Here is a 27101-nt window from a genome sequence, read left to right as displayed (position 1 = left end):
GCATCTCCGACTGACCCAAAATGTATTGTTCTAATGCACTGTAGAAATGTATGTAATGTATTTAAACCATGCAACCATCTGAATAACAGAGCTGCCGTTCAGCTGGCCACCTCCATGTCTCCACAGCACCGGGTTCAGTACAACGGCCTGGACCCAGGCCCTGCTGCCCTGGGGAGAGGCCAGGGGTTGGCAGGACACAGCCAGAGCCTCACGCAGCCACCAGTGTCTGCCTTTTATTGACATTGCACCGTGTCCGGTACACTTAGTGTCCTCGGAGAGCCCGGGTGTCCCAGTCCCTGCTGTCCAGCAGCCCCGCTCCTCCACCGCTCAGCGCTGCTACGCAGACCCCGAGGGCACCTCGGCCCCACGGCTGCCCTCTGGCTCCTTCTCCGCGATCCTGCGGGGAAGAGGGGTGTGTCAGCGGAGCAGCCCGGCCCTGCTTCCCCTGGTTTCCCCACCGCCCCGGCCCGCACCTACCGCAGGCGGCTGAAGCTCCCCAGTGCTGCCATCCCGCTGCCAGGCTGGGCCCGCCGCCGCCGCCGGAGCCGCCGCAGGGCCCGCGCCATGCGCCGCTGGCCCGCGTACCGGCAGACGAGGCGGGCGCGCTCCTCGGGCCGCTCGGCCCCGCCGCTCCGGAACAGGCTCCGCAGCTCCGGTAGCCCCACGCCCTGGAAGATGTTGGCCGAGGCCCGCTTGCGGCCGCGGGCTGCGGGCGCCGCCCGCCCCGGAGGATCGCTCGCCACCGAGGCCGGCGTGCCCATGGCCCCGGCCGCTGCGGGTACCGGAGAGACGGCGTCAGCCTCCGCTCTGCTCTCGGCCCGCCTCCCCCGGGAGCCGGTGCGGATGCCCGGTGAGGAAGGGCGGGCGGCAGGGGAAGGACGCGCCGCGGCCGCGGGGAGAGGGCGGGCCGGGGCGCCGGGCAGGAGGCCAACCGCGCGGGCGGGGCCGCCCGGGAAGGCGGGAGGCGCCCGGCTCGGGCTGGCGCACGCAGGTCCGGTCCCGCCCCGCCGGTGCCCGGGGCGCTGGGCCTCGCCGTGATCCACTTGGCCGCTGCCCCCACCTCGCACAGACCTGGCGGTGGCGGCCGGCGCGGTCCCGCGGGGTGGCGGCTGCGCTCCCGGGGGCAGCTCCGTACCGGGGTCCCGCTGCCGCCGCGCGCCCCGTTCATTCACCCGCCGCGCCCCGCCCCGCCCCGCCAATCCGCGCCCGCCTCCCTCCGCTGGGGCCAATCGCCGCCGCGGGGAGCGGCCGCACCGCCTCTCGGCGGGGGGACACGTGGCGCGAGTGACGTCAATAGGCGGGAGGGCACCACCCCGGCGCGCGTCACACAGAGGGGGAATCCCGGGTGACGTAGAGGGGAGCCCCGGCGGGGCCCCCCCCCCCCTCCATTCCGCCTCGACCCTGCCGCCAGCACCGGCCACCCTGCCGCCTCCTCCCCCCGCCGCCTCCCGCCGCTCGGCCACCCCGGCGGCGGCGGCGTGGGAAGGGGGGCGGCGGCCCGCGGGCGTCCGGTGGGCCAGCGGGAGGCGGGGCGGGGAGGCGCGGCGAGGCGAGAGGCCCCGCGCGGGGAGGACCGTTAGGCGCCAGATGTTTGGCAGCGGCCGGGGGAGGAAGTCGCTGCCGGGGCCCTGAGTCCCGCCCGAGCCCCGCCGGAGCAGGCAGGCAGGCAGGGCCCCGCCATGGCCCGCACGGCTCCCCCGGCAGCGCCGCCGCCCCCGGGACCGCCGGCCCGCGGTTCCCTCAGCCTCCACCGCGCCTACCTGCGGAGCCCGCTGGGCCTGCTGCGCCTGGGGCAGCTGGCGCTGGGCGCTGCCTTCTGGGTGACGGTGGCGGCTCACAAGTACGAGGGGGCGGCCCACTTCGCCCTCTTCGCCGCCGTCCTGGTCTGGCTCCTCACCCTGGCCCTCTTCGGGCTGAGCCTGCTGGGGCGCTGGACGCTGGTGCCCTGGCTGGGCTCCCGCTGGCTCCTCACCAACCTGGTGCACGACCTGGCGCTGGGCGTGGGGCTCTACGCGGCCGCCACCGGCATCATGGGCTACAAGGCCGGTCGGAAAAGCTATTGCAACCTGCCGGGCTACAGCCAGCACTGCCTCTACGGTGCCTACCTGGGCGCCTCCGTCTGCGGGGGCATCGCCGCCTGCCTGTACCTCTTCTCTGGGCTCTACTGCCTGGCACGGCGCTGCCGGGACCAGCGCGACATCATCTGAGACCCCGCAGTGCTCAGCTCCCCTTCTCCTTGCCCACGGACGGAGCGCAGCCCCACTTCGGGACGAAGTGACCCTGCCGCCTCATCCCCTCCAGGCTGACCGCAACGCGCTTCCTCCGGAGACTCCTGCATGGACGGATGGACAGACTGACAGAGGCCTTCCCCGAGCACGCCTTCCCCCGCATCCCACTGAGACAGCGTGGACACCCAGTCTGAGGGGCACAGGCCCCTCTCCCACCCCGAGGCAGACGCAGGCTATTGCAGGTGGAAGGAGCCAAGCGGAGAGCCCCTAAGAAGGACTTCAATTTCTGGGAGCCCCCCCAGGGCCCCTGCCCAACTCTCCCGACCCTGGCCTCACAGATGCTGCGTGCTAAGGTGGGTGCTGACCTTTCCCTGGGGTGAAGGGGCACTGGCCCGGGGTAGCTGAGCTGGGGGCACTGGTGCGTAGTGGGGCTGGGTGGGCACAAACCACCTCCCCAACCCACTAGCAGCCCCCTCCTGCCATTCCCAGCTGCGCTGTGCCTCCGCAGTTCTCTGATGGAGGCTCTGATCTCGGCTTCCCCAGCCTGGGCCCCTCCTCTTGTCTGGCCTGAACACGTCCGCCGTCTTGCCGGAGCCTCGCGGGGCTCAGCCCCTCCCTGCCCTCTGCTCTGGGAGTGTGGAGACACCCCACTCCTGCACCGGGCGCTGGGCCCAGCCTTGACCTGGCGTCGCCCTGGCCCCCTGGACACATCTGTCCTGCCCGGGGGCTGAGCAAGGCTTCCGTCGCTGCGGGATGAGGGGAAGGGGGAGCGGGGCTGTAGCCTGGTCCCGTGACCTTGGGGAGGGGGCAAATTCCTCTGTCGCTCTGCCATGGGATGGAGCCGGGTGCTCCTGGGGTTGGAGGGAACAAGGCACTGGGTTGTTCTCTCCCCCTGCTCTCCTGCAGCGAAGTTCGTGGCTCTGAGCCACCCAGAGCCACCGAGCCTGCCCCAGGGCCTGGCTGCTCCGGCAGGGACAGGCACTGCCTCGCCGGCATTGCTGGAGACTGGCCGGCAGCCCTGCCTGCTTCTGCGGGACTTGGTTTATCATCCCAGAAAACTCTCGGTCTCTGGACTCTCTGGCTCCATCCTGGGGTCCTGCGCTGCCCGGAGACCTTGGCGAGGCGGCGGGGAAGAGCGAGCGCGGCAGCATGGCGGTGCTGGGCTGCCACTGGCGCCGTGGCTGCGGGGGAGCTGGGGCCAGGCGTTCTGGGGACACAGCCCATCTTTGGGAGCAGGAGAAGAGGACGCCGGCAGCGGGGATCAGCCTGCACAGCCCGCCGGGTGCCAAGCCCTGAGGAGGCCACGTAGGGACAACTGGAGCAACGGACAGCCAGAGACTGGGAATTTTTGGAGGAGTTCCACACCGGCTCTGCCCTGCTGCAAGCCCTCCTTGCCCTGCCCAGAGGCAGGGACTCTCCGTTGCTCCTGGTGCGAGGGAGAGTCTGCCCCAGTCTGTGTGGGCTCAAATCGGCAGGACGGATGTCCCAGCAGCTGGCTATGGGCTCTGGCTGTTGCCTGGGGGTCCCTGGTGCCTTTTTTCTGGGTGTTGAGCAGCAGCCGTGATCCCTCTGGGGCTTGGAGGGGTCCGGGTTTGGTGCTGCATCACCGCTTCCACCATGAGGTGCTGTCCCAGCTGATCTCCCCTCGTGCTCAGGGGCCCTGCCAGCCCCCCCGGGCCGTCTACCCCTTCCCTGGGCAGGACATGCTGTCCCTGCCCTGTGTCAGGGCTGGTCCCCAACACTGCCTGCTCTGGTGCAGCCCCTGACTCAGGCTGCCCAAGACGCTCAGCGGGGCTTCTGCCACCTCAAGTGCCTTCGTCTTCCTTCAGCCCTGCCTGCCACACCGGCTCTGTCCCCCTCCAGCCCCCTCTCCAGTGCCTATGGATTCACCTTCCAAATAAAGCAACGTTGGCGCTCACCAGGTGTCTGGGGCTTTGTGCTGGGGCTGGGACCTGCTGGGGATGGGGTCTGAGCTCCGATCACACCTGGCTCTGTAGCCCTGCACCCTGGGGCCTCCCTGCCTGGAGTCTCTGGCCGTGGTCACAATGTTTTGGTGTGCGCTGGGGTCACGGGCCGGCTCCCTGGTGCGGAGCAACCACTCCTGAGAGAGAGGGTTAAACCTCTGCCCCTGGGGACAGGGGCTGTCCTCGGCCCCGCTGCCCCCTCCAGAGACAGGGTGCAGCCTGGTGCTCGCATGGGTGCTGGGTGCGGGCACCTCCCAAAGCCCAGCGCTGCAGAGGGAGGTCAAGTCCCTGGGGGCTGTGTGGCTGCAGGGACATGGTTAGGGACAGGATGGAGCTGCGTTCCTACGAGCTTCGTCACTCTGGGCTGAAAGGGTTCTCTGTCCTGGGGCTGGGGCGCTGCTGGGCAGTTGTGCCCACGCTGCTAGGCCCCCGGAGAGCCAGGGGCAGGCTAGGGGCAGCTGGCATCTCCTGGGGCTGGCGCTGGGCCACGCTCTTGGGACAGGAGTCAGCCTTGGAGCTCTACCTGCAGCTGGGATGTCAGTGGGCCACCCAGCCCTCTGCCTGTGGGACGCGTGCCCAGCTCGCGAGAGGCTTGGGGCAACCAGCAGCCGTGTTGAGTGCTGCCCCCATAACCCACAAGTCAGCATAGGGTTAACAAGGTTGCATGGAGCATTACGGGATGGCATCCTCCCTTTTGGAACTGGACACAGCCCAAGGTCCCCAGAGCATCCCTGGGAGCCAGCAGCCCTGCCCTGCCGCAAGAGTCTGCCAGGGATGGCCTGCGCAGTCCACGGGAGCGCAGACAGGGGAGCTGCGCCGGGGGCACGGAGGGGCAGCGGGTGAGCTGCCAGCCACGCTCACGGGCCTGGGGGGAGCCCCCTGCTCCCGCCCGGGGAGCCCCGGTACGGGGCTGGTCTCCGGTCTGTCCCCGTGGAGAGGTGCCCCAGCAATGGAGCCCACGGGGACAAAGCCGCAGTGCCTCGAGATGGCTGGGAGTCGCCATGCCGAGAGCCAGACGGGGACTGAGCCCTGGGCCAGGATTAAACTTGGATCAGGACCAGATTCAGGCGGGGACTGAGCTCTGGGCCAGGATTAGACCCGGATCAGGACCAGATTCAGGCGGGGATTGAGCCCTGGGCCAGGATTAGATTAGACCCGGATCAGGACCAGATTCAGGCGGGGATTGAGCCCTGGGCCAGGATTAGATTAGACCCGGATCAGGACCAGATTCAGGCGGGGACTGAGCCCTGGGCCAGGATTAGACCCGGATCAGGACCAGATTCAGGCGGGGACTGAGCTCTGGGCCAGGATTAGACCCGGATCAGGACCAGATTCAGGCGGGGATTGAGCCCTGGGCCAGGATTAGATTAGACCCGGATCAGGACCAGATTCAGGCGGGGACTGAGCCCTGGGCCAGGATTAGACCCGGATCGGGGTCAGACCCGGACGGGGACTGAGCTCGAGATGAGGGTCAGACCAGGATCAGTGCCCAGCCCTGGACTGGGACCACACCCAGACTGGGACTGAGTCCTAGACCGACCGGATCAGGACCGGGACCCAGCCTAGCCCCGGATCAGGGCTGAGCTCCCCATCTAGACCAGCTCCCCATCTAGACCAGCCTCAGGTCGGCCCCGATCCCCACGCCCAAACCGGTGGCAGGACCCAGGGTACACCCATGGGCCCGAGTCCCGGCACTGCCCGGCCCCGCCGCTGACACGCCCCCGCGGTCCGTGCTGGGCCGGGCCGGGCCGGACAGGGCAGGGCGGGGCGGGGCGGGGCCGAACCGCCAGTGCTTCCGGGGCCGAGGCCTCTTCCGCCCCTTTGCCCGCTCGGGGGCGGGGCTTCTGCCTGCGATTCCTGGTCTGGCTCTTCTGATTGGCTGCGTGCCAGCGCCGCGGGTGAGGTCACGACGCACCTGGCCGCTTCGCGGAAGAGAGGTGTAACGTCGGGCCGAGCTCGGCGGCGGCGGCGGGCCCGGCCCGGCTCGTTCCGGCCCCGTTCCGTCATGCAGGCGGCGGAGCGGGACGGGGCGGCGGGCGGCCCCGAGGGGGCGGCGGGCGGCAGTGAGGTCCCGCCGGAGCCATCGCCGCCCAAGGCCGCCGCCGCTTTCGATCTGCTGGAGCTGGTACGGAGCTACCGGCGGCTGGAGCTCTACCTGGAGCCGCTGCGGGACGCCGCCGAGGCCGTCCGGTCCCTCCTGCGGTAGGTGCGGGCTGGGCCGGGACCGAGACCTCCCCCGGGCCCCCCGTCCCTCACCCTCCCTCTTCCCCGCAGGTGGCAGCGGCCTGTGTGCTCCATCCTCGTCTGCCTCGGCCTCGACTTCCTCCTGCTCACCCTCGGCCGAGGTGCGTGGGGTGGCGGGGGGACAGGGCCGGTCCTCTCCCCGGGCACCCCAGGCTGACGCTGTCCCGCTTCTTCCAGCCGCCTGGTACTCGGTGCTCGCCCTGTTGGTCGTGGTGCCGGCCCTGCTGGGCTACCTGCAGGAGACGTGCCGGGCCCGGCCCTCGGAGCCGGAGCTGGTGCGCAGGAGGTACCACAGCGTCCGCCGGGAGGACCTGCGCAGGGTGCAGCTCTCGCGGCAGGAGGCCGTCGCCCAGGTCAAGAGCTTGTGAGTCTCTGGAGCACTCCCGACTCTGCGGGCCTCTGCAGCCGGGAAGGCTTCTCTGTGGCTGCGGAGGGCCTGGGTTCATGCCAGCCTGTCCACCAGAAAGTGTATGGGTGTGGGGGAGCCAGGGTGTGTGTCTGTGGGGCCTTTTTTTGACTGTGAGGTCTTGTTTGCAGCCTTATCCAGCTGGAGGGGTTCCTGAGTGGGATGTGCTGCAGCTGTGAGGCAGTGTACCGCGTACTGTACTGGGAGAACCCCACTGTCTCTTTCCAGTGAGTAGTACTGGGTCAGGCATCCTGCAGCGGGCTCAGCAGGGAGAGGGGCCTGGCCTGTGAAGCAGTGTTTGATGGGTCTGGTACTTGGAGAGAGCAGGCGAAGGAATGGGGCTTGTGCTTGTGGCATGAGTTCCTCTGCTTTGATTGCTGTGTCCTGCTCCTCTTTCTAGGTTTTATGGGGCACTGCTGGCCTCTGTCTGCGTCCTTTACCTGCTGCCCCTCTGCTGGGTCCTGGCCATCCTCAACAGCACCCTCTTCCTGGGCAACACCCAGTTCTACCAAGGTAAGAGCCTGATGTGGGGTGGGTTGGGGAAAGGTCCTCTGAAGCCAGGGATCCTGACCTGGTCTTCTCCTGGCGCCCTCGTGTGAGCCCAGTGTCCTGTGTCAGGCTCTGCCGTGGGACCTGGACCTCCAGGAGGGCAATGATGTCCTGGGGATGGTGCTTAGCAGCCCAGGTTGGTGGTGGGGCTTAGATGTGAGAAGCAAGGCTCTCTCCTGATGTGTGTTCTGGCCTGGGTTGTCTTTCCTAGTCTGCTCTGCATGGTGGCAAACCAAGGCCTGGCAACGCAGGCTGTGCGTGAGCATCGCCACCCCTTTCAGTTCCTGGCCCTGCTCTGTAGGACTTGAAATACTCTTGTTGCCTGTGGCAATGTATGATGCAGGCTTGAAAATGTGCTGTCAGAGGGGAGGAGAAGAGCTGGAGACGCTCCCTGTTCTGTGGCACGTGCAGGAGGAGAGTTGGATGAGATCTGTGTGACAGAGCCATGACTAAGGCCCTTGCTGTTTCGTACCCTCAGCTGGGGGAGGTGGTGAGGGGTTTCTTTGCCCTAACTTTGGTGTGTGAGCAGAGGAGGGTTCAGAGTTCCTGATGGGTGTAGATAGTATGTGCTGATGTCCCACCTTGAGCCCTGAAGATTGGCTCTTGCAGATGGTTTTTGTGTGGCAGGGCTGGGGGAAGGGAAGTGCCACCTTGTTCCAGCAATGTTCCCCTCTTACCAGTGATGATGGAGCTCAAGGCCTCGATTGAACAGCGTGTGGGCACCAAACCCCTGGAGAGCACTCCAGAGCCTGCTGAACCCCTACCAGCTGCTGCCCCCCCAGATCGGACCCCCACACCCACCAGCACAGAGGTGAGACAGGCAGGGTTGGCAGTTGCGGGGTGAGAGCTGCAGGATCAGCCCTTCAGTCTGACTGTGCCGATGTCCCTCTACCTACAAACTCCTGTCTGCCAGCTTTGCTGGAAGCCTGTGTGCCCTGCCTGGGAGCTGCTCCTGTGTTACTGGGGGCCTGCCCTGCTGTGCTCGGGGCTTGTCTCAGTCCTTCTGCTGTGTGTAAGGACGTGACCTGGGGAGGCAGGGGCTCACCTCACCTTCTGTGACTCAGACTTTCTCCTGGGGCTGGCAGATGGCTGGTCCTTTGTCCTGGAACCTGCCATGGAAAGTGTGGGCCCACCTTTGGACAGGAGTAGGGGTACAGCAGGACTAGTTCTGTGAATCTTTTGCAGGACCTTACCCCTGGCAGCATTGAGGAGGCGGAGGAGGCAGAGCCTGATGAAGAGTTCAAAGATGCTATTGAGGTTTGAGGCTGGTAGAGATGGGCTGTGCCTGTAGGGCAGCTGAGGTGGGAAAGGATGAGTGCCTTGGTGGGCAATCTGGGTGCTCAGGGAGGGTGGCTGTGGGACTGGGCACCTCTGACTCCCATCTGTACTGCCTCTCCTCTTTGTCCCATGCTGCGGGAGAAGGAGAACCAGCTGCTGGTCATGGTGAGTACTGCCATGCCAAGGTGTGCAAGAACGGCATCTCCTCCTAGCTAGAGCTGGCAGCCTTTGTCAGGTTTGCTGGTGGCTTGTGGTGATGCCAGGTGGAGCATCCTGCTTGTTGGATGCCCGTCTGTGGGGTGGGCTGCCCTGCAGCCCCCAAGCATGCCCCCAGCAACCCCTCTGTGCTCAGCTGGCTCTGTTCTCTGCAGGAGGATGACGAGAGCTCTCAGTGCTCTGCGGATTTTGACCTCAGCCTCCCAGACAATGGTTTTATGAGCAAGAATGAGGTGATCCGCAGCAAGGTGTCACGCCTGACTGAGCGCCTGCGCAAGCGCTACCCCAGCAACAACTTTGGTAAGGCTGGGAGTGGGTGCTGCTTGGGGTTGCTCAGCAGAGCAGGGTCTGTGCTGCTCCCAGTGGTGGCCACTAAACTGGGAGTGGACAGGGTAGTATGGTGCCTGCTAGGGCTATGCTGACACCTCCAATGACCTCCCTCCTCCGTGGGGAGGATGTTCCCTGCCCTTCTAGGAAGGGCAAGGATGGGAAGGTGCAGCAGTGTTGTGTCTGGTCTGTTCCTTTACGACAGCCATGGGTGTTCCCATACCTCTTGCTGTCCTAGGCAGCAGAGTCCTGCCTGACCTCTGCTCTTTTTCTTCCAGGGAGCTGCACTGGCTGCGCAGCCACTTTCTCTGTGCTCAAGAAGAGGGTGAGTCTTTGGCTTCTGCCCCGGCTTGCTGCCTGCACCTGGGGCAGAGGTGTTGTGCGTGTCTGGCTCACCCTGGCTTTCTCTGGCAGCTTGGGTGGCTGACCTCTGTCACAGCCCGGCAGCAGATGACCTCAGCTAAGTGCTGGGTGTTGTTGCCTGCCAGATGGTGCCAGGGATCCCTTGTGCTGCGGAGCCTTTATGTATTTGCTCCTTTGGAAGCTGCCTGGGGCCAAACCCCTGTGTGCTGCTGTACAAGTCACCTACTCTGTGCCCTGGTTTAGCCCATTTCCTGTGGCCTAAGAGCTTTCCAGAGAAGCAGAGCGTGAGTTGGCTTGTGGGAACTAGAGGAGCAAAGGCCACCCCTGTTGTCTTCTGAGCCCCTGCATGTGATGCTTGGTGTGCCGTCCATTGGGCAGTTCTGGGAAGGATGTTTCTCTTGTCCCCTCCAGACTCACATTGCTGTGCTCCTGCTGCCTCCTGTTCTCCAGACTCACGGCCCCTTCTACTTTCTCCTGAGTTAATCTGCATCCCTCCACGGTTACAGGACAGGAAGTGATAAAGTGTCCTTAAACCTCCTGGAGCCTGTGCTCCCAGTGCTTTCTCGGGCTGGGCACAGGCAGCCTGTGATGTTAGACTGTACAGAATGCAGGTCCAGCGTTGGCAGACAACCTGTCTGCCTGTGGGAGCTCGAGGCTTGTACTCACTCCCCTTGTCTGGGAATGCTGTTAGCAGTGCTCTGGCACTGGAGTTTGCCAGGGAGGGCTGGGAGTGGACCCAGAGTAGTATCTCGCCTCCATCTCTCTCCACAGCGGAGCTGCAGTAACTGTGGGAACAGCTTCTGCTCCAGGTGTTGCTCCTTCAAAGTCCCCAAGGCTGTGATGGGAGCCACAGGTGAGTGAGGGGTGGAGAAAGGCAGAGCTCCTGCTCCCACTTGTGCTGCAGGGATTTGCGCCAGCCCTGTTGGGTTGGGTAGGCAGGACCTGCCCAGCGCAGCCTGGCATGGGACAGAGCGGTGATGGCCTTGCAGCTCTTGGAGCATCTCCGTGGGCTGGGGTCTCTAGCCTGTGGTGGATGCTAAGGAGAGCATCTCTGACACCTGCTTTCCTTTCCAGCCCCGGAGGCTCAGAGGGAGACAGTGTTTGTGTGCGCTTTGTGCAACCAGGTGCTCATCAAGTGACTGAAACGGGTCCAGCCAGCTCCTGAGTCCTGTGCTGCCTGACACCTGGGACAGCGGGAGCCCTGCCCTTGCCAGGAGCCTGGGCTGCTTGGTTCCCAGAACGGTGTCACCCTGCCAGAGGACACTTGTGCTCACTGCTCCCTGCCAGTGCCAGGCTGGGAACAGACCAGCCCTCCTTGCTCTGCAGAATCTGCTGCACCAGCTGGGTCCCTGGAGTGGAGCACTGCCCAGAGCCGTGCCCCTATCCCTGTGGCTGCCCCCTGGCTGCTGCTCCAAGCCCTGGATGCTCCCTGGTACTTCCTGTGCCCAGCAATGTTCTCATCAGGCCCCTGTGATGGAGGAGCCGTCCTTTCCGCTTGTGGTCCTACCTCCACCTCCTGGTTTGGGGCAGAAGAACCTCAGGGCTCTGTCCCTACCTTTCCCAGCACTGTGCTGGGTGATTGTATTCTTGGGATCAAGTTGGAGCTCTGTCTGTATCCCTAGGAGATGTGGTCTTCGGTCCTGGCTCAGATGCGACCTTACTAGTCACTCCTGTGCTTCTTGGCCTCACTGCCTGCAGGTTTAGTCTTTTTCCCCCCAATATTTGGCTGTAGCACAGGGAGGGTAAGTTTGGGCTGGGCTTCCAGCTATGGCGTGAGAAAAGGCACAAGGTGGTGGTGCTCTGTGCACTTAGTGACTGCTGCTTCCTACTACAGATTAATATATAAGTGTATATAGAGAATGACCAATAAATCTCCTCCCTTCAGCTGGCTTTTGTCTTGTCCCAGCAAAAGCTGTCCCAAGTGACCGTGGCACCTCTGTGGCCTTGGCCCTGCTGTCCTACAGGTGGTCATGGAGAAATCATGTGTCTCTGCCTCCAGCTCTGCTTGCTTACTGGGGTTTCCATCTTCTGCCATGCTGTGGCCTTGTTTGGCCCCTGCTCGGGGCTGCGTGCCCCTGCCCCTCCTTGGCTGTGCCAGGGCTGGGTCCTGCTGGGCTCTGGCAGGAGCTGCTGGGCTTCCTCTGTGCCTCCTGGGGCTGTTCCTGCCCTCCCCAGGCGGTGGTCCCGGCAGCTGCCTGCGCACACAAGGGTGACCTTTCCCTGCGTGAACAGCAAAGCTCCCAGCTATCCCAGGAATGTGACCCTGGCCGCCACGCAGCTGGGCAGGGCCATGGCCTGGGTTCCTGCCAGCCAGCTGCAGCTTCTCTGGGCTGACGGTGCCCGGTGCCCACCCAGCTGTGACACCCGCCAGCCTGGGAAGGTGCTGGGGGCCCAGGTCTTGCTGCTGCCTGGACATCCCACCAGCGTGGGGCAGCCTGAGCTGGGCCATGGCCTCACAGACCCCTCCCTTGAGCTGTGCCCTTTGGAAATTTGGGGGAAAAGCTGGGCTCATCAGTGATGAGGAGGGTGTCTGAGTTGTGCTGGGCATGCTCCAAGGCTGAGATGGGTGGTGGGTTTAGTGTGCAGTTACTGGGGGCAGTGGAGCAGCTGTAGCGTTTGGGGGGAGTGGGCTGTGTGGCGCCCTAAGAGCCGTGGGCTTTTGTTTGTGGGTGGGGGTATATCTGCACTGGGGCAAGCGCTGGTGGCGGGGGTGGGAGTGCTGGTCTGTGGTGGGGCTGAGCTGTAGAGCTCAGACGGCGGGAGGCAGAGAGAAGTTACTTGTATTTCTAGAGAAAACACTTGGAGCGATGAGTGCGATGGCCGTGTGTGTCTAAACGCTGCCTGGAAAGATGCTAATGACGCAAAATACAGAGGGCTACAGATAAATTGGGCTGTGGGAGATGGGGTTTTATTTGCGCATGTTAAGTTTTTCAGTAAAATGACATAATTGACGATGTTTATTCCTATGGCAGTGTGCTCAGCAGCCTCTCTCTGAACATACCTCCTAACAATGTTTGATTTATTACCCCCCCCAAGTTTTTTTCCACATTGGCCAGGGTGGAGGGTGGGGGCTGTAACTGCCTGCCCCTGGTGTGAGGCTATGGCAGGGGCTGGCTGCCCCGTGTCCCTGGCCAGCTGTGAGACAGGGACACGTTCCCCCCCTTAGGCTGAAGCGGGATGCACCTTCGGGGCTCCGGGAGGTGGGGGGCAGCCAGTAGGCTGAGGCCATGCCTAAGGGGGGCAGAGGATCACCCTGATGTGGGGCAGGTGCCTGGTGGCCTCTTCAGCCAGGAGGAGGATGGGTGCAGGCGTCCCGCAGCCTCAATTCCCCTCTTGTCCCGGGAGGCTTCCCTGCAGCAGGGCCAGCTCCGGTGAGAAGCCGCAGTGTCGGGCAGCCAGGTGCTGGGTAAATATCCCAGCAGCCGCCTTCGTGCCTCCCTCACCCAGCGGGACGGGCAGACGCAAGAATGTGTTGGGTAAACAGGGTTGGAGTGGGACAGGGGCAGGCTGGCCCCCTCGTCTGCTGGGGTAGAGGCAGCCCCTGCTCTGGGGCTGGGGGAGCTGAGCCGAGGGGCAGCACCCATCAGAGGGGCCAGGCTGAGGGCTGCCCCGGTCCCAGTGCTGCTGGGGGGGGGTCTCAGCTGGGGCAGGTGGGTATCCCTGGGGAACCTTTTGGGAGGAGGGTGGAGGTTGTGGGGTGGGAAGTCTGGCAGCAGGGAAGGGCTGTCTGGGAGCTGCAGATGGCTTTTGGATGGTGTGGAGGTGGGGTGCCCAGGGATGGAGGCAGGGATCCTGGCCTGGGGTCAGCCCTGCAATGTGCTGAGCTCCAGGCTCCCCACATGTGCTGCCAGCTCCCAGCCTGCCCATCTGTCCCCTGGGGGTGATGGAGGGAGAAACCTCTCTGGGGAACACCCTCAGCTCAGCTGTGTGGGGCTCCAGCAGCGATGCCCCTGTCCCCCACATCCTCCCCATCTCACCACCCTCCCAGGCTCCCTGGGGTGGTGCAGAAGTAGGAGGGATGCCCAAGTCTCCAACGATGGCTGTGACCATTGGGAACCTCATCCCTTGGCTTGGCTGAGCTGCCCAGCCTTGGGCTCTGGACACAATGCCTGGAGCAGGGCCAGAGCTGGAGCCCGGTGTGACCCCGCTTGCCAGGCTGCCCCAGTCAGTGGGCAGGACTGGGAATCCCCTCCCTGCCCACTCCATCCTTCCTGGGGTCTCTGAGGGGGCCCCAAGGGCCAGTTTCCCATGAACCACAGGGAGCTGGACACAGGCTTCTCCAAGGTGGAATAATTTACTGCGGTGTGGCCGGGCAAGGGGGTCTTGGAGGGGGTGTGGGATGCAGCAAGGCTGGTTTGGGGGACTTGGAGGTGGATCCCCCTCTATTGAGCCATCTGAGATGGAAACGGTGGGGCAGCCCAGGCAGGGGCTGTACTGCTGTAGGTGCTTTGTCTTGGGCAAGGTAGGGGACAGTCTGTGGGGACAGTGGGGCAGGAGCGTTGGTTGGGGTGGGTCACTGTGCAGGTGGAATGATGCAGGGCTGGGGCATGAGCTTGGGGCAGGTGAATGGGCTGAGGGTCTGGGACACGTCATCAGGGAGCCAGGCAGTGGACACAGGGGTGCAGGGTAGGGGGCTTGGGTGCAACTGAGGGGTCCCAAGTGGGCCAAAGAGACCCTAAGTGCAGGTAACGGGTGCCAGGCAGGGGGCCTGGGGGTAGCCAAGGGTCTCTGGTGCAGAGCAGGGATCATAAGGATGTAGACCAAGAGTCCTGGGTGCAGCCCAAGCTCCTGGGGATGGGCAGGGGTCCTGGGAGCAGGACAGGGGTCCCAGGGATGCAGAGCAGGGCTCTTGGGAGGGGGCAGGGGTCCTGGCTGTGGATTGAGGCTCCCACCAATGCAGCTGGGAGTCCTGGGGATGCAGAGCTGGGTCCTGGGGCACAGCCAAGGGACTGAGGGGAGCAAAGCCAGGGTCCTGGGGTGCAACCAGGGGTGCCAGGGGTGCAGCGTCAGGCCAGTGCAGGAGTCCTGGGACAGGGAAGGGAGGGCAGAGCCCTAGTGCTGCCCAGCCCCATAGAGCAGGGGGTGGTAGAGGGGACAGGGGTAGGAGAACATGAACTTGACAGCAAACTTCATCTCCTTATTGTGCTTCTGCCAGGGGTAGATGGCCAGGAGGAGCAGGCGGCCGCCCACCTTGCGGCCCATCACCAGGAAGCTGCCGCTGAGGCTGTCGAGCTGGGGACAGGGGCAGGCACCTGCATTCCTCATGTGCAGGACCATCTTCTTGGTGTCCTTGCGCTTGAGTGGGCCCAGCTTCAGCACCTTTTTCTTCTGGGCGGCCACCAGCCGCCGCTCCCCATTCTCCTTCGTTATCTCCTTGATGCGCATCTTCACCACTGTGTGGGGCAGCCGTGGGACATGGTTGGGGGGGGTGACTGCCATGGGGCACTGCTGGAGTGCTGCTGGGGGGTCTGGGCTAGGCACCTGTGCAGGACAGGGTGCAGCCTGACCCTGGGGTGGGACCCAGAAGAGGGGTCTCTGGGCAAGTTACTGCCTGGGGAGGGGAAGGGGCTATTGGGGGCTGTTCAGCGAAGGCCTCCAGTGACCCTCCCAAATGTCTCATTTTGTTTTCCCCCCCACTATGTCTTCTTCTGTGGTGCACCCATCCTATGCACACAGGGTCCCAGGGATGGACTTGGGAGGCAGGGGGAGTCTCCCATGGGACTATCTCTGGAAACCTGTGCCCTCTGGCCAACCCCCACCTGGGCTGTCGCAGCTGAAGGAGGGCAGCCCCCCCCTGTCCGGGGGCGACCGCGAAGGGGACCTGAGCACTCACCGAAGTCGCTGGAGCACATCTGCTCCATCATGCCATCCGCCTTGTGCTCCATCTCGCACTGGGTGCAGATCTTGGACACTGCGGTGAGAAACCAGCCACTGTCACGGCTCGCTGCTGCCGATGCCTGTCACCCAGGCCGGCTCGGCAGGGACATGCTGGGAGATGCTGGGAGAGCCCCACCAGCCCCTCTGCTCCCTAGGCAGCTGTGCCGGGGTGATGCTGGGGACACAGAACACCTCACTGCCCAACGTCCCAGCAAACCCCCAGAAGGAACAGGGTATAGGGACACCACTCCATCCAGCTGCTGATGCTTTGGGGGATAGCAGCAGCGGCGAAGGTGGCCCCAGCCCAAAAGGTGTCACAGCCCTGATCCTGACCCTGAGGTACCTTTGGGTGATGTCCCCTCCCCTGCCCAAGGGGACAGCCACCCTGCAGCAGCAGTGTGGGGTTGATACCCACAGGTGCAGGATGCCGGATGCTCTTTGCTGCTGGGATGGGACCCAGTGGGAGGAGAGGGACTCAGCGGTCCCCTAGTAGCTCCCACCCCATCCCATGTTCACCCCCAGCGCTGCTCCTGTGGCTGCTCCCCTCTTCCCTGCCCCGGGGCAGCTCTGTGCAGGCAGCTGGGTGCCTGGCTCCCCAGCCAGTGAGGGATGCCTAGCCAAAGCAGCCGATGCCACTGGTACTGTGCCCACTCGTGCTCTGCTGCAGACAGAGGGTCCGCGGCACTCCGTGCCCTGTTTCGAGGGGTGCAGGGATGGAGGGGTGGGGGTTCTGCAGGAGGGACCCTGCGTGTGGGTCCCCAACTGCACCGGGACACGCTGCTGGCAGGTGCCCTGTGCGCCTCCCAATCCAGTCGCTGTGCCCTTCCCGCTTACCTGGCGGTGGGGTGACCTTGCTGTTCCCGAACTGGACGGCGATGCAGAGCTCGTGGTCGGAGGGGAACTTGCTGCAGTGCAGCATCTCGGGCCAGGGGAAGCCGTAGGACTCCATGACGGGGGCACAGGAGTCGCGCACCACCTCGCAGAGGGAGCGGCAGGGGTAGACGGGCCGGTCGAGGCAGACGGGGGCGAAGAGGGAGCAGAGGAAGAGCTGGGTGTCGGTGTGGCACTGCTTGGCAAGCAGGGGCACCCAGCTGCCGGCCTGCTGCTTGGCCTCGGCCATCGTCTCGTGTTCCAGCAGGTTGGGCAGCCGCATGCGCTTGTAGCCCACGTCGCGGCAGAGCTGCATGTCGGGCGGGATGTCGAGGCACTGCGGCTCCCGCCCGTAGAAGCGCCCGTGGGGCAGGCTCTCGGGCTGCCAGCCGTAGTAGTCGTAGTGCTGCCCGCCGCCCGGGGACCCTGCCATGGCCAGGGCCAGGGCCAGCAGCGCCGTGCCCCAGATCCCCGGGGTGCCGCTCGCCCGCGGCATCGCCACCGCTGCCCGTCTGCGGCCGCCGGCCAAGCCTGCCCGGCGGGACGGGAGCGCGGCTGGGCGCGCTGCCTCCTCCCTCAGCGCCTCCCACGCTCTCGCCGCCCTTTCTAAGGAGCCTGGGGAGGCTTCGCCGGCAGCCAATCTGCTCCAGCTGCAGGACACCCCCCGGGGCTGCCCCCCCCACCCCCGGCCCCAGGCCAGCCTGCGTCGTCGGCCACCCCGCGGCTCGCCCTCCCGCCCTGGGCGGCCAGGTGGGTGCACGGCGCTGCACACCCCTCGGCCTCCCAGGGACCAACCCCCTGCCTCACCCCCCGCAGCCCACGCTGGCTCCATGTGCTGGCTTGCCTGCCCCATGGGGAGGTGTTGTGGGTGCAAGGTGTTCCCCCATCATCCGCCAGCCCTCTGCCCCCGTTCCACCCGCCACCCCACAGGCACATCCTGGCATGGAGCGGGGGACCCTGATTCCTCCCCTGTGCCCCCTCCCGCCCTCCGGTGCCCCATGGGATATGTGTTTGGGGGTGCAGGGGATGGAGGAGCAGGATACCTCAGAGGCTTTGTGCTGCAGCACGGGGTGGGCAACAGGGGCATCCATGAGCCATGTGTGGCATCAAGGCCAAGCCGATACCATGGGGCCCTTATTCCTTGGGGACGGCTCCACCAGCAGACAGCTCGGGCAGCCCATGGTCTGCTGGGTGCAGGCGTACCTGGGGTTGCACCTCCCAGCAAAGGGCTTGCACCCAGGCACTGCTGGCGCCCAGGGCACGGGCAGAGCTAGAGCACGAGCGGGGTGAAGGAGGGCAGCGCTGCGGGTCCTGCCACAGCCACATTCCCCCATCCCCTTGGAGATGGGCTGGGCTGGGGGGGTGAGTGCAAGGCTCAAGACCACATTAGAAACCCATTTGTCTGCAGGGGTTATCTGGGGCACCCCCTACCCTTCCCACGATCAATGCCCCTGCCTGGCCAACGGGCTCTGGGCTGCCGCTGGCCCCTGCCTGCCGGATAAGGCGGCTCTGTTAATGGGCCACAGAGCAAACAGCCGGGTGCAAGCAGGCGATAGCAGCTGCCCTTTGCCCTGGACTGGGGGGCAGGGACTGCCCCCCGCCCTCCCCAGCCCCTGTTGGATCCATCTACTTTTGGGCCATGCTAGCAACCTCACCTACACATCCTGCACTTGCCTGCAGCCCACCTGCCCTCCATGCCAGGCGCAACACCCATCACCGCATTTCTCAAGGATGCTTGCTGCTGGACCAAGGGTGGGCTGAGCTCATCCCACCCTGGCCGAGCCCCGGAGATGGCACCATTAAAGTGTAACTGCCAGGGAGCATGATAAGATAGAGCAGGGCTTTATCAGGGCTGCCCAGTAGCAGGAGGGAGGGTGCTGGAGGCATCAGGCTGTCACAGCAGGAGTGAGATTGCCTGGAGATAAATGCTGATGGAAAATGGCTAATCCATGATGGATGGGCTGGGGCAGGGCGTAATTGCCATGGGAGCTGAGCTGGGAAGGGGACAGCGAGGCCTGGGAGCAGGAGCAGGGAGGTGGAGGCAGGCATGTGTGGGATGGAGCTGCTGGTGTGTGGGATGCTGAGCGCACCTTGTCCCATGCGGTGTCCCCGGGCTGTTCCTGTGGCACTGCCAGCACTGGTGCTGTCCTGCTCTTGGCCACAGACCAGTTCCTGGCCCTCAGCCCCCCTGTCCCCCAGCCTGGTCCAGTCCCCAGCACTCACAGACCCTCCCAGGAAGGTGCTGGGGGTCCTGAGCACCCTATGCCAGGTGACACTCCACCAGATGAAGGTGAGGGGTCTGGGGGGAAGCAAGGGGCTCCCTGCCAGCTGGCCTGGTCCCCTCTGTCTGTCATGATGCCTTCATTAGAGCCACTGAGTCACCTCCTGGCAACGGCCAGGCTGCAGGGAGCAGGGCTGGCCCCAGGAGAGGGGTGTCTGTCCCCTGCTCCTGCCTTGCCAGGTGTCCTGGCAGTCTTGTCCCGAAGTTGAGACCATGCCTCTTCTCTGGGGGCGGGGGCTGGGTGTCCCTGCTGCACTCCTATTGCTTCCTTAACCCTTTCCCACCCGTGACGTCCCAGGGGAGGTAGATCTGGGCTGTACCCCGGGGATGGGGATTGCCCCAGGGCAGCTGGAGCTGGCACCCTTCCCTGCGTCCCGTCTGCACAGGCTGCTCCAGTGCCCACATCCCCGTCCCACACTGACGCAGCCGGCCGGGGGACTGACACTTGCACCTGTCACTCTGGGGAGCTGGCTGGGCCATTGCCTGTGTCGCTTTTGACAGCAGCAAGACTGGAAGCAGGGCCATGGGGGCTGCCCCCTCCACAGTGGAGACCTCGGGGACCGCCAGTCAGGGTAGCATGGTAAGAGGACATCCCCCAGGGGTACCCCCTTTCCATCCTCCCCCGTCATGTCCCCGCTCCCTCTACCACTGCAGCTTTGGATGCTGCCAGCCTTATTTATGTGGGCAGATACATCCCCTGGGCCTGGGTGGGCTCCTTCCCATCCTCCCCATCCTCTTGTCCTCCCTGTCCCAGCCCCATCCCAGGCTCCTGGGACCCTTGGCTCCTGGGAAGCATCAGTGCCAGGCATGGGCTGCATCCACTGTGGAGTAGGGACCCTCGGGGGGGACAGTGTGCAGGGACACGCGTCCCGGAATGTCCGGCAGCTCCCAGGAAAGAGCACCCTGGCATGGGCGGCAGTGTGGGGCTGGCAGCATGGGTCCGTGGGGGTGGCCCTGCCTGGGGCGGGGCTGAGGGAGGTTGGGGCACAGCTGAGGGCACAGTGGGGCCGAGCTGGCCTGGGGGTGTGGGACTGACAGGGCGAGCAGCGGGCAGGGGCAGCGGTGGCTGTGCACTTGCCCTGCGCCCACACACGCGCTCCTGCTCGCCGGCAGCCCCAGGAATGTGGCTGGCAGAGCTCCCGGCCCAGCTGCGGGGCTGAGGCTGCCCTGGCACCCTCCCAACCCCCCCAGCAGCTCCTGGCCCTGCCCGACTCCCGCCAGCCTGCACACAGACCCCCTGTTCTCTGCTGGCTCCCCTGGCCCTGGCCCCCCTCTGCGGGGCAGGGAGGGGGCATGTCCCCTGTGGGGATGCTTTTGGGGAAGAGCCTCTTTGCTTTGCAGCATGGCACCATGCATGAAGACATGGGGACATGGGGACCCTCTCTGCAGTGGTGCTCACCCCCTCTCCCCGCTGAGGAGGTGGGAAAAGCCACCCACGCCTGCTCCCAGCACAGTCCTGTCCTTGGCACAGGGACAACCCTCACACAGCCCCGGCTCCCAGCCGGCACCTTGGCCAAAGCTGGACCTTGGCACCTTGCTCCAAAACCACATCCCCCTCTGTTAGCCTGTTTGCGGGAAGATGCTATGTCCGCTCCCACCCCATGCACTCCTGCGGGGTGTGCTGAGGGGCTGCCCCCGCCCTCTGTGGGGGCTCCCAGTGAAATGGGGTCCTGGCACCACCCATTGGGATGGACAAAGCTGGACGTGGCGGTGCTGCAGACGCTGCAGAGGGGTGCCCATCCTCAGGGGGCACAGGCTGTAGGGCCAGTGGGCCCCACTTTGGGGCAGTCTCTGTGTCCTGCAGGCTGGGGCACTGAGAGTTGTTTTCCAGCAACTGCCAGTGTGGGGGACATGCCCCCTCGATACTGGTGCACACACCTGGCGTCTCCCAGGAAAGGTTATCAGCTAATCACCCTGTCCTGTTGTCTCTGCGTGCCTCCCAAATGTCAGCGTTGTCCTCGCTGGGGCGATGAGCTCATGCTCCCCCCCCATCCCCCCATTAATGAAAGCCGCCCCCCCCCCGCCAGCACCGAGTGAAGCAGCTGCCGGAGCCTGGCCCTGCTGCGGCCCCTTTGAAGCGGAGCCGGAGCCACTGACAGCTCTGACAGGCTAGGGAGGGGGCTCAGCACACAGCAGGTGCAGGATGGGGCCCATGGGGTTGGTCCCAGGCTGGTTGCAGGGCTCCAGCTGTCCTCCATGGTTCCCAGCCACTGTGCTGGCACTGCGGGGAGAGTCGCGGTGCTGGGATGGGGTGCAGCACCGTGCACCTGGGGACATGCTGGGGACACCCCCCCCCCAGTCCTGGCCTGGGAGCCAAACACAGGGATTGGACCAGGGACACTGCTAGGACACAGCTGCTGTGATGGGCATGGGCATGCTGGCTGTGCGGGGCTGGCTGTAAGGGCCCAAAATGTGCCCCGTGCCTGCCTGCCTGCCCCACATGGTCAGCCAGAGCTAGGGGCAAGGGGAAGTCTGTGGGGTCTGTCTGGGGACCCAGGCAGGGGAGTAAAGGCAGCCTCAGCAGCAGCCGAGTGTGTGGTGCCTACCCCTGCTGCCAGGCACCCTAAAAATAGCCCCCCGAGGCTCAGCAGAAGGAGCAGAAGGGCCAGAGCTCTGTTGCTGCAGGCACCTTGCCAGCCCCCTGCACAGGGCTGCGGGGGGCAGCAGGGCCAGGCAGCGCTTTGGGGCTGCCCCAAGCCCCTGCTGCCCCTGCTCCTACTGCCTGGGATCCTGTTGTCTGTACTAGCCCCCCTCCACCTCTGTACTGCCCTGCTGGGAGCCATGGCATGGCATGGCATGGCATAGCACGGCATGGCAGCAGCCTGTCCCCTCTGTGTGGAAACCAGCATAGTCTGTCCCTGCTCTGGTTAAACCTGGAAAGCCCACAATAGTGCATCCTGCATAGGAGGGGATGGCAGGTCCAGCCTGTCTGCGTCCCGCCTGCCACTGGGCAAGGCTTGCTCCAGGGCAGTGAGGCTGGCAAAAGGTGGGTGCCCATGATGTGGTGGAGATGTCCCACCAAAGGACAGTCCTTGACACATGTCCTGGTCCTGCAGACAGCAGGTCTGTGCCTTGTGAAGTGGCCAGAGCCCAGAACCGAGTCTCCAATGCCTGGGCTGCGTTGGCGCAGCCAAAGAAGAGACATCCCTCAGTGCAGTGAGATGGGCAGACCCTGGGGCAGCAGGGACAGCTGGGGGCCCTGGCTGCTCTCGGCCCCTTGCCACCACGTGGGAGAGCAAACTTCATCTCCTGGCAGGCACAGCATTTGCCATGGCAACTGGCAGGGCGCTGCCAGGCGGGCAGTCAAGCCCTGACGTGGCGCTGACATGCAGCACGGGAAGCAGCCGGGATGCAGGGCCTGGGTTTGGGGGCATCCGGGGACACGCATGGGTGCGTGACCACATGCATGTGTACCTGGGCACGTGCACGGGGGGGTGCAGGCAGGTGTGGGCATCCAAGCGCATGCACAAATGCCTGCATCTCTGTGCATGCATGTGTGCATGTACAGGGGAGAAGACAGCCCCTGGGGGGGGGGGGGGGGGTCCTTTGGCTCTGCAGCACCGTTTGGGCTGGGTGCACCCCACTCTGGGGTGTGGGCTGGCAGGGCTGCTCTGGACCCCAGGAGCAGCAGGTTTCCCCCCAAAAGCTATGAGATCTGTAGCTTTGTGTTTGTCAGGGAGATGAGCCCTCTGAGTTATGTCCCTGCCTGCATGTGTCCTTTGGTCCCTTGGTCCCTTGGTCACAAACCCTGCTGCACTCCAGAGCGCAGGGGCTGCTCGCCAGCCACCCTGGGGCTCTGCCTTTGCTCTGCCCGAAGCCTGGGCTGGTGCTTGGGACAGGGAGCAGGAGCCAGCTGAAGGTGCCCCTGTTTCGTCAAGGCCCCTGTGCTGCAGGCAGCTGGCCGTGCTGCAATAGGGCCGCAGGGCTAGCAGGGCCTCATGCAGCCTTCAACATCACCTGGGTGTTGAGGGAAGAGCTGGCTGCTCTCCTCCCTGCCTGCCCAAGCCCCTGTGCCCGGCAACCCCATCCCTCCCGCCATGCCCTGGCCCTCGCTGTAAGCACCCCCTCCTTTGCCTCGGAGACCCTCTCTTCCCCTTGGCTGGCATTTCTCCGGCTCTGGTTGAACTGTCAATGGGCAGAGATAACAGGGAATTCGTTAGCTCTCGATCGCAGCGCCTGCTCAGGAACACTGTGCCAGCCGCAAATCCTTCGCAAACAAACAGCTTCAGACGAGGCCCCTCGGCACGGCAGGCTGGCAGCCCCACGGTCGGCCCCCCAAATCCCCACCGGGCCAGCCTCACGGCTGGCCAGGCCCAGGTGGTTACCTCCAGCAGCAGCCCCTCGGCAGCCAATTCCCACCCCCCGGGATCTACAACAGCGGCAGCCCCTCCCCTCTCTTCCCCCCCCCACCCCCGCCTCCCCGCTGGGTCCAGCACCGAGGCATCCGGACCCCAGTACTGCCGTCTCCAGGGGCTCGGTGCCGGTAACAGCGGGCGTCCATCCCCGTCGCCTCGGGGCGGGCCGTGGCGGGGGCCGGGCGGCTGCGCACACGGGGGGAGGCCCGGGCCCGCCTCCGCCGCTCGGCACAGCAGCACCGCGGACAGCGCCGGTCCCGCCGCGCCGCTCGGCTCGGCCCCGGTTCCCCCGCCCCGCCCCCCCAGCCCCGGCACAGCCCGGCCCGGTCCCCGGGCGCACGCCGCGCCATGGCCACGGAGGTGGGTGCGCGGCGGGACGGCGGGGGCCATCCCCCGGCAGCGGGCACCTCCCGGCACCGGGATGCGGCGGAGTCCCCCGCCTCTGCTCTGCCCTCCGCCTTCCATCACCATCGCCTGGCTGGCGGGCTGGGGTCCGCGGCGGGTGCGCTGGTGTGGGAAGGCACCGTGGGGCTGGGGGACGCGAGGGGTGCGCTGGGGGTGGGGGGGGTTAGTGTGAGGCTGGGGGGAGTGGGAGGAGTGCGCGGTCTGTGTGCACAGAAAGGCCGGAGTGTTTGAGGGTTGCCTGGAGGGGTGGAGGGCTGCGGGGGAGGGGAGGTGTCCTTGTCGGAGGGAGGAGCGTGGGTCTGGGGTGGGGTGCCCCGGGAGGTGGCCCTGGGCCTGAGGGTCCCTCTCCTAGGCGCCATGAGTGGGCCCTGGGACAGGGGCAGAGCTGTGGGACAGGCGGTGGCCCCATGCCACCCAAGGGGAAGAGTAGGGAGGGGTCTGCCCCCCGCCCTTGGCACAACCTGGCCCCTCCATCCTCCTCTCCAAACCCCCACAACTGCCCTGCAGCCCAGAATGCGGGGGGCTGGCGTGGGCCCTCATACCCCGTGGGGTGCCGGGGCTGATGGGGCTGAGCGCCTGCCGGGGCTGCCGATCCCTTCCGTGCAGCCGCCACGCTGCAGCCTCCCTGCCCACTGTGCTGCCTCTGCAGACCTGCGGCTTGGGCCCCTGCTCTTGCTCGGCTGGTTTCCCTCATCCCACCTGGGAGCTGCTGGGGCGGCTGTGTGCCGGGGCAGTGCTAGGGGCAGAGGGGCTGTGTGCCCCCCAGGGTGTGGCCCACCAGGGACACACAGCCACGGGTGCAGCAGGTGAAGCCAGGCACCAGCCTGGGGCAGGAAGCACATGCCCTCGCCTGTGCTCTGAGTGGGGGGCTGCTGCGGCACCCTCCCCTGGCAACCACCCCCCCCTCGCCCCCAGCCTCGCACCTTCTGTGCCAAACTGTGCTCATGGCGCGACACAGCCCTGCTCCGAGGTGTGCCAGCCTGCGGCCCCTACACTGGGGGAACGGCACTGTTCCCTGGGCCCCCAGCCCGGCACCCCACGGCTGCAGCCCCCCTAGATCACCCTGCTGCCCCCCTCCAGGTGCATAGCCTGCAGGAGCTGCGGCGCAGCGCATCCCTGGCCACCAAGGTCTTCGTGCAGCGGGATTACAGCGATGGGACCACGTGCCAGTTCCAGACAAAGTTCCCCCCCGAGCTGGAGAGCCGGGTAGGGAGCCCAGCAGGCCAACAGGGTTGGGGTGGGTGCCCCTATGTCAGTGCCCTATGTGGGCTCAGGGGGCAGAGAGATTTGAAGGTGTGGGGGCCCCACACGGTGTTGTATGTCCCTGAGCCAGCTGATGCTGCCGGGTGCATGCAATCACAGCCACCTTTCCCAGTGTGCAAGGGCTCAGGTGCTCCTGGGGACCAGGAGGCTCTGGTGATGGGCTGCTGGCTCAGCAGGTCTTGGCATGGGTGGGTGGAGGGCAGGGGACAGGGAGATGAGGCATCAGCTGGTCAGGGAGGAGAGGGTTAAGTGCTCCCCAAGTGGCCCCGGGGATAGGGACAGGGCAGTGCAGGGGGTCAGCCTCTGGCCAGACTCCTCTTCACCCTGGTTTCTGCTCTAGATTGAGCAGCAGCTCTTCGAGGAAACTGTAAAAACCCTTAATGGCTTCTATGCTGAGGCGGAGAAGATCGGGGGCAGCTCATACCTGGAGGGGTGCCTGGCCTGCGCCACTGCCTATTTCATCTTTCTCTGCATGGAGACGCACTATGAGAAGGTGCTGGGGTCCAGGGGAGGGCTTTGGGATGGACACGGGGGTGGCACGGGGAGCAGGGGGGCTGGATGCCAGAGCAGGCCCTGAGTGTCCCTCCGTGTGCTGACAGGTCCTGAAGAAGATCTCCAAGTACATCCAGGAGCAGAACGAGAAGATCTACGCACCGCGGGGGCTGCTGCTCACTGACCCCTTGGAGCGTGGCATGAGGGTCGTATCCTCTGGGCAGGGGGCACTGAGGGGATGACAAGGGTGACAACTGGGGAGGACACCGGGAGTGGGTGCTGGGCAACTGGATTTGTGGCTGGCGCATCCCTCCGATGATCCTTAGCAGGGCCCAGATCGAGATCTCCATCTACGAGGACCGGTGCAGCAGCGGCAGCTCCAGCAGTGGCAGCTCCAGCAGCAGCAGCGGTGGCGGGGGTGGTGGGGCAGGGGGCCGGTGACTGGCAGGGGGTCCCTGCAGGGACTCGTACTGCCGGGACAGTGGCCTCTCCGAGCTCCGCAGGCTGCACTACCAGAGCACCCGCTTCTGAGCCCAGGGCGAGCGGGAGGGGGAGGCCGGGGGCTGCCCACCCCCCCTCTGCTCTGTGCCCCCCACAGCGGCTCTGCTCCTGCTCAGACCCACTGCGGGCAGGGGCTGGGGTGTCCCAGGTGCTTCCTACTGAGCCAAACCGGTGCCAAGGGGCTCCCACAGCCCTCCAGGTGCTCTGCACTGCTGCCCCTGCCCCAAGCAGAGGAGCTTGCCCTGCTGCGGGCAACCCCAGCTGGCAGTGCCCTGTGTGCCATGCATAGGCAGAGGGAGGGGCTTAGCCCCAGCCCCATGGGCACTGCCAGTCCTTGCTGGACCCCCTCTCTGGGGCTCTTGGTGCTGCAGGCTGGGCTCAGCCGCTGTGTGCCTGCTGCCCAGGGCGCCTGGCAGAGCCCTGGTGCTGCTTCCTCTGCATGATGGTGCCATGCATTCGCCCCAGCCCTGCCCTACGTGCTGCCGTTGCCGCTCCCCAGCCCTGGCCAGATGCCCTCACCCGTCTGGCAGCAGCATCCCTGCTAGCAGCATCCTTTAGCACTGCCCACAACACTGGGCTCCTGCTTCCTGCCCAAGCCAGTGCCATCCCCAGCCAGACCCAGAAAGCTCTGCAGCCCCAAGCACTGTGCCCAGGGCAGAGAGGTGCAGCACTGGGCAGGCTTCTGCCCTCGTGCCACTTGCCCCAGGCTTGCGCATGGCCCAGCACAGCGGAGGCTGAGCTGTGGCACAGGTGAGCCAGGCTCCTCACCGAGTCCCGGCAGATCCTGGCTGCTGGCAGGCCCCTGCCCGCTCTGCCCTGTGACCGCTCCCAGTGCAGGGAGGGTGCCTGGTGGAGCAGCTCCCCCAGGACCCTTCCTCTCCCACTGCTGAGCCCTCCCCTGCCCATGCCTTCTGCATGCATCTGCCACCAGCACCCCAATTCTCAGCCTAGCCTGCAGCAGGGACCCCAAGGGGCACCTGGGCCCGGCTGCCAGGTGTAGGGGTCTATGGGCCAGGGTCAGCTTGGGCAGGGGGGAGGGGGGGAAGAGGAGGGTCTCTGTGATGTCCAGCAGCCTGAGGAGATGATACCCTGCCTGGATCCAGGGCTGAATGGAGCCAGCATTGCTCCCTTGAGGTCCTGGAGGGAGGACCCTGCCCCGTGGGACCCCCTTTGTCTCAGTCACAGCATGTGTAAGGGGTGGCCCTGGACCCTGCTGGGGCCCCCTTGCATGGAGACCTTCCTCAATAAACCCTGTGCTTCATCATCCACTACTGCATCCTCTTATGTTGGAGTGGGGAGCAGGGTGATGGTGGGGGGCACAGAGCTGGGCTTGGCATTCCCCAGCACACTGGGGTGCACGGAGCCCCACAGGAGGGTGAGTGTGGGAGGAAGTAAGAGGGAGGGATGGGACAGTGTGTGAGGTGACAGGGACAGCCCTGTGCGGCAGCCACATGGCCCCAGTGACAGGGACCCACAGGGAAC

General features: G+C 65.5%; 5 protein-coding genes across 11 annotated transcripts; 3 read left to right on the top strand and 2 right to left on the bottom strand.

Moving 5' to 3' along the window:
• Nucleotides 1-217: 217 nt before the first annotated feature.
• On the bottom strand, nt 218-1884 carry AVPI1 (arginine vasopressin induced 1). Of its 2 annotated transcripts, none has more exons than XM_086752610.1 (3): nt 1761-1884; nt 478-772; nt 218-397 (listed from the first exon to the last, which is right to left on the bottom strand). In XM_086752610.1, exons 2-3 carry the CDS (start codon nt 759-761, stop codon nt 337-339), a joined length of 345 nt encoding a protein of 114 aa, XP_086608736.1. In that variant the 5' UTR covers nt 762-772; nt 1761-1884; the 3' UTR covers nt 218-336. The 2 variants fall into 2 exon arrangements, with proteins under 2 accessions (XP_086608736.1, XP_086608737.1); XM_086752611.1 differs by lacking the exon at nt 1761-1884 and adding an exon at nt 1072-1149.
• On the top strand, nt 1597-4146 carry MARVELD1 (MARVEL domain containing 1). Its single transcript, XM_086752609.1, has 2 exons — nt 1597-2581; nt 3465-4146. Exon 1 carries the CDS (start codon nt 1680-1682, stop codon nt 2205-2207), a length of 528 nt encoding a protein of 175 aa, XP_086608735.1. The 5' UTR covers nt 1597-1679; the 3' UTR covers nt 2208-2581; nt 3465-4146.
• A 1952-nt stretch (nt 4147-6098) lies between these two features.
• ZFYVE27 (zinc finger FYVE-type containing 27) lies at nt 6099-11459 on the top strand. Of its 2 annotated transcripts, XM_086752401.1 has the most exons (12): nt 6099-6394; nt 6467-6537; nt 6614-6800; nt 6974-7069; nt 7243-7355; nt 8072-8202; nt 8577-8648; nt 8814-8834; nt 9041-9185; nt 9491-9537; nt 10347-10428; nt 10650-11459. In XM_086752401.1, exons 1-12 carry the CDS (start codon nt 6198-6200, stop codon nt 10712-10714), a joined length of 1227 nt encoding a protein of 408 aa, XP_086608527.1. In that variant the 5' UTR covers nt 6099-6197; the 3' UTR covers nt 10715-11459. The 2 variants fall into 2 exon arrangements, with proteins under 2 accessions (XP_086608527.1, XP_086608528.1); XM_086752402.1 differs by lacking the exon at nt 8814-8834.
• A 2391-nt stretch (nt 11460-13850) lies between these two features.
• On the bottom strand, nt 13851-16880 carry SFRP5 (secreted frizzled related protein 5). Its single transcript, XM_086752087.1, has 3 exons — nt 16287-16880; nt 15409-15486; nt 13851-14968 (listed from the first exon to the last, which is right to left on the bottom strand). The coding sequence occupies exons 1-3, from the start codon at nt 16816-16818 to the stop codon at nt 14628-14630; spliced, it is 951 nt and encodes a 316-aa protein (XP_086608213.1). The 5' UTR covers nt 16819-16880; the 3' UTR covers nt 13851-14627.
• A 2226-nt stretch (nt 16881-19106) lies between these two features.
• On the top strand, nt 19107-25681 carry GOLGA7B (golgin A7 family member B). 5 transcript variants are annotated; one of them, XM_086752038.1, is made up of 5 exons: nt 19107-19183; nt 24444-24569; nt 24967-25119; nt 25226-25327; nt 25455-25681. In XM_086752038.1, the coding sequence occupies exons 1-5, from the start codon at nt 19127-19129 to the stop codon at nt 25557-25559; spliced, it is 543 nt and encodes a 180-aa protein (XP_086608164.1). In that variant the 5' UTR covers nt 19107-19126; the 3' UTR covers nt 25560-25681. The 5 variants fall into 5 exon arrangements, with proteins under 5 accessions (XP_086608164.1, XP_086608168.1, XP_086608165.1 ...); XM_086752039.1 differs by lacking the exon at nt 19107-19183 and adding an exon at nt 23223-23318; XM_086752037.1 differs by lacking the exon at nt 19107-19183 and adding an exon at nt 23346-23460.
• Nucleotides 25682-27101: the final 1420 nt, after the last annotated feature.

Source organism: Chlamydotis macqueenii, chromosome 7, assembly GCF_036417535.1.
Source record: "Chlamydotis macqueenii isolate bChlMac1 chromosome 7, bChlMac1.mat, whole genome shotgun sequence".
NCBI lineage: Eukaryota > Metazoa > Chordata > Aves > Otidiformes > Otididae > Chlamydotis > Chlamydotis macqueenii.
Note: the sequence above shows the minus strand (reverse complement) of the source record. Positions and strands in the feature narration are given on the sequence as shown.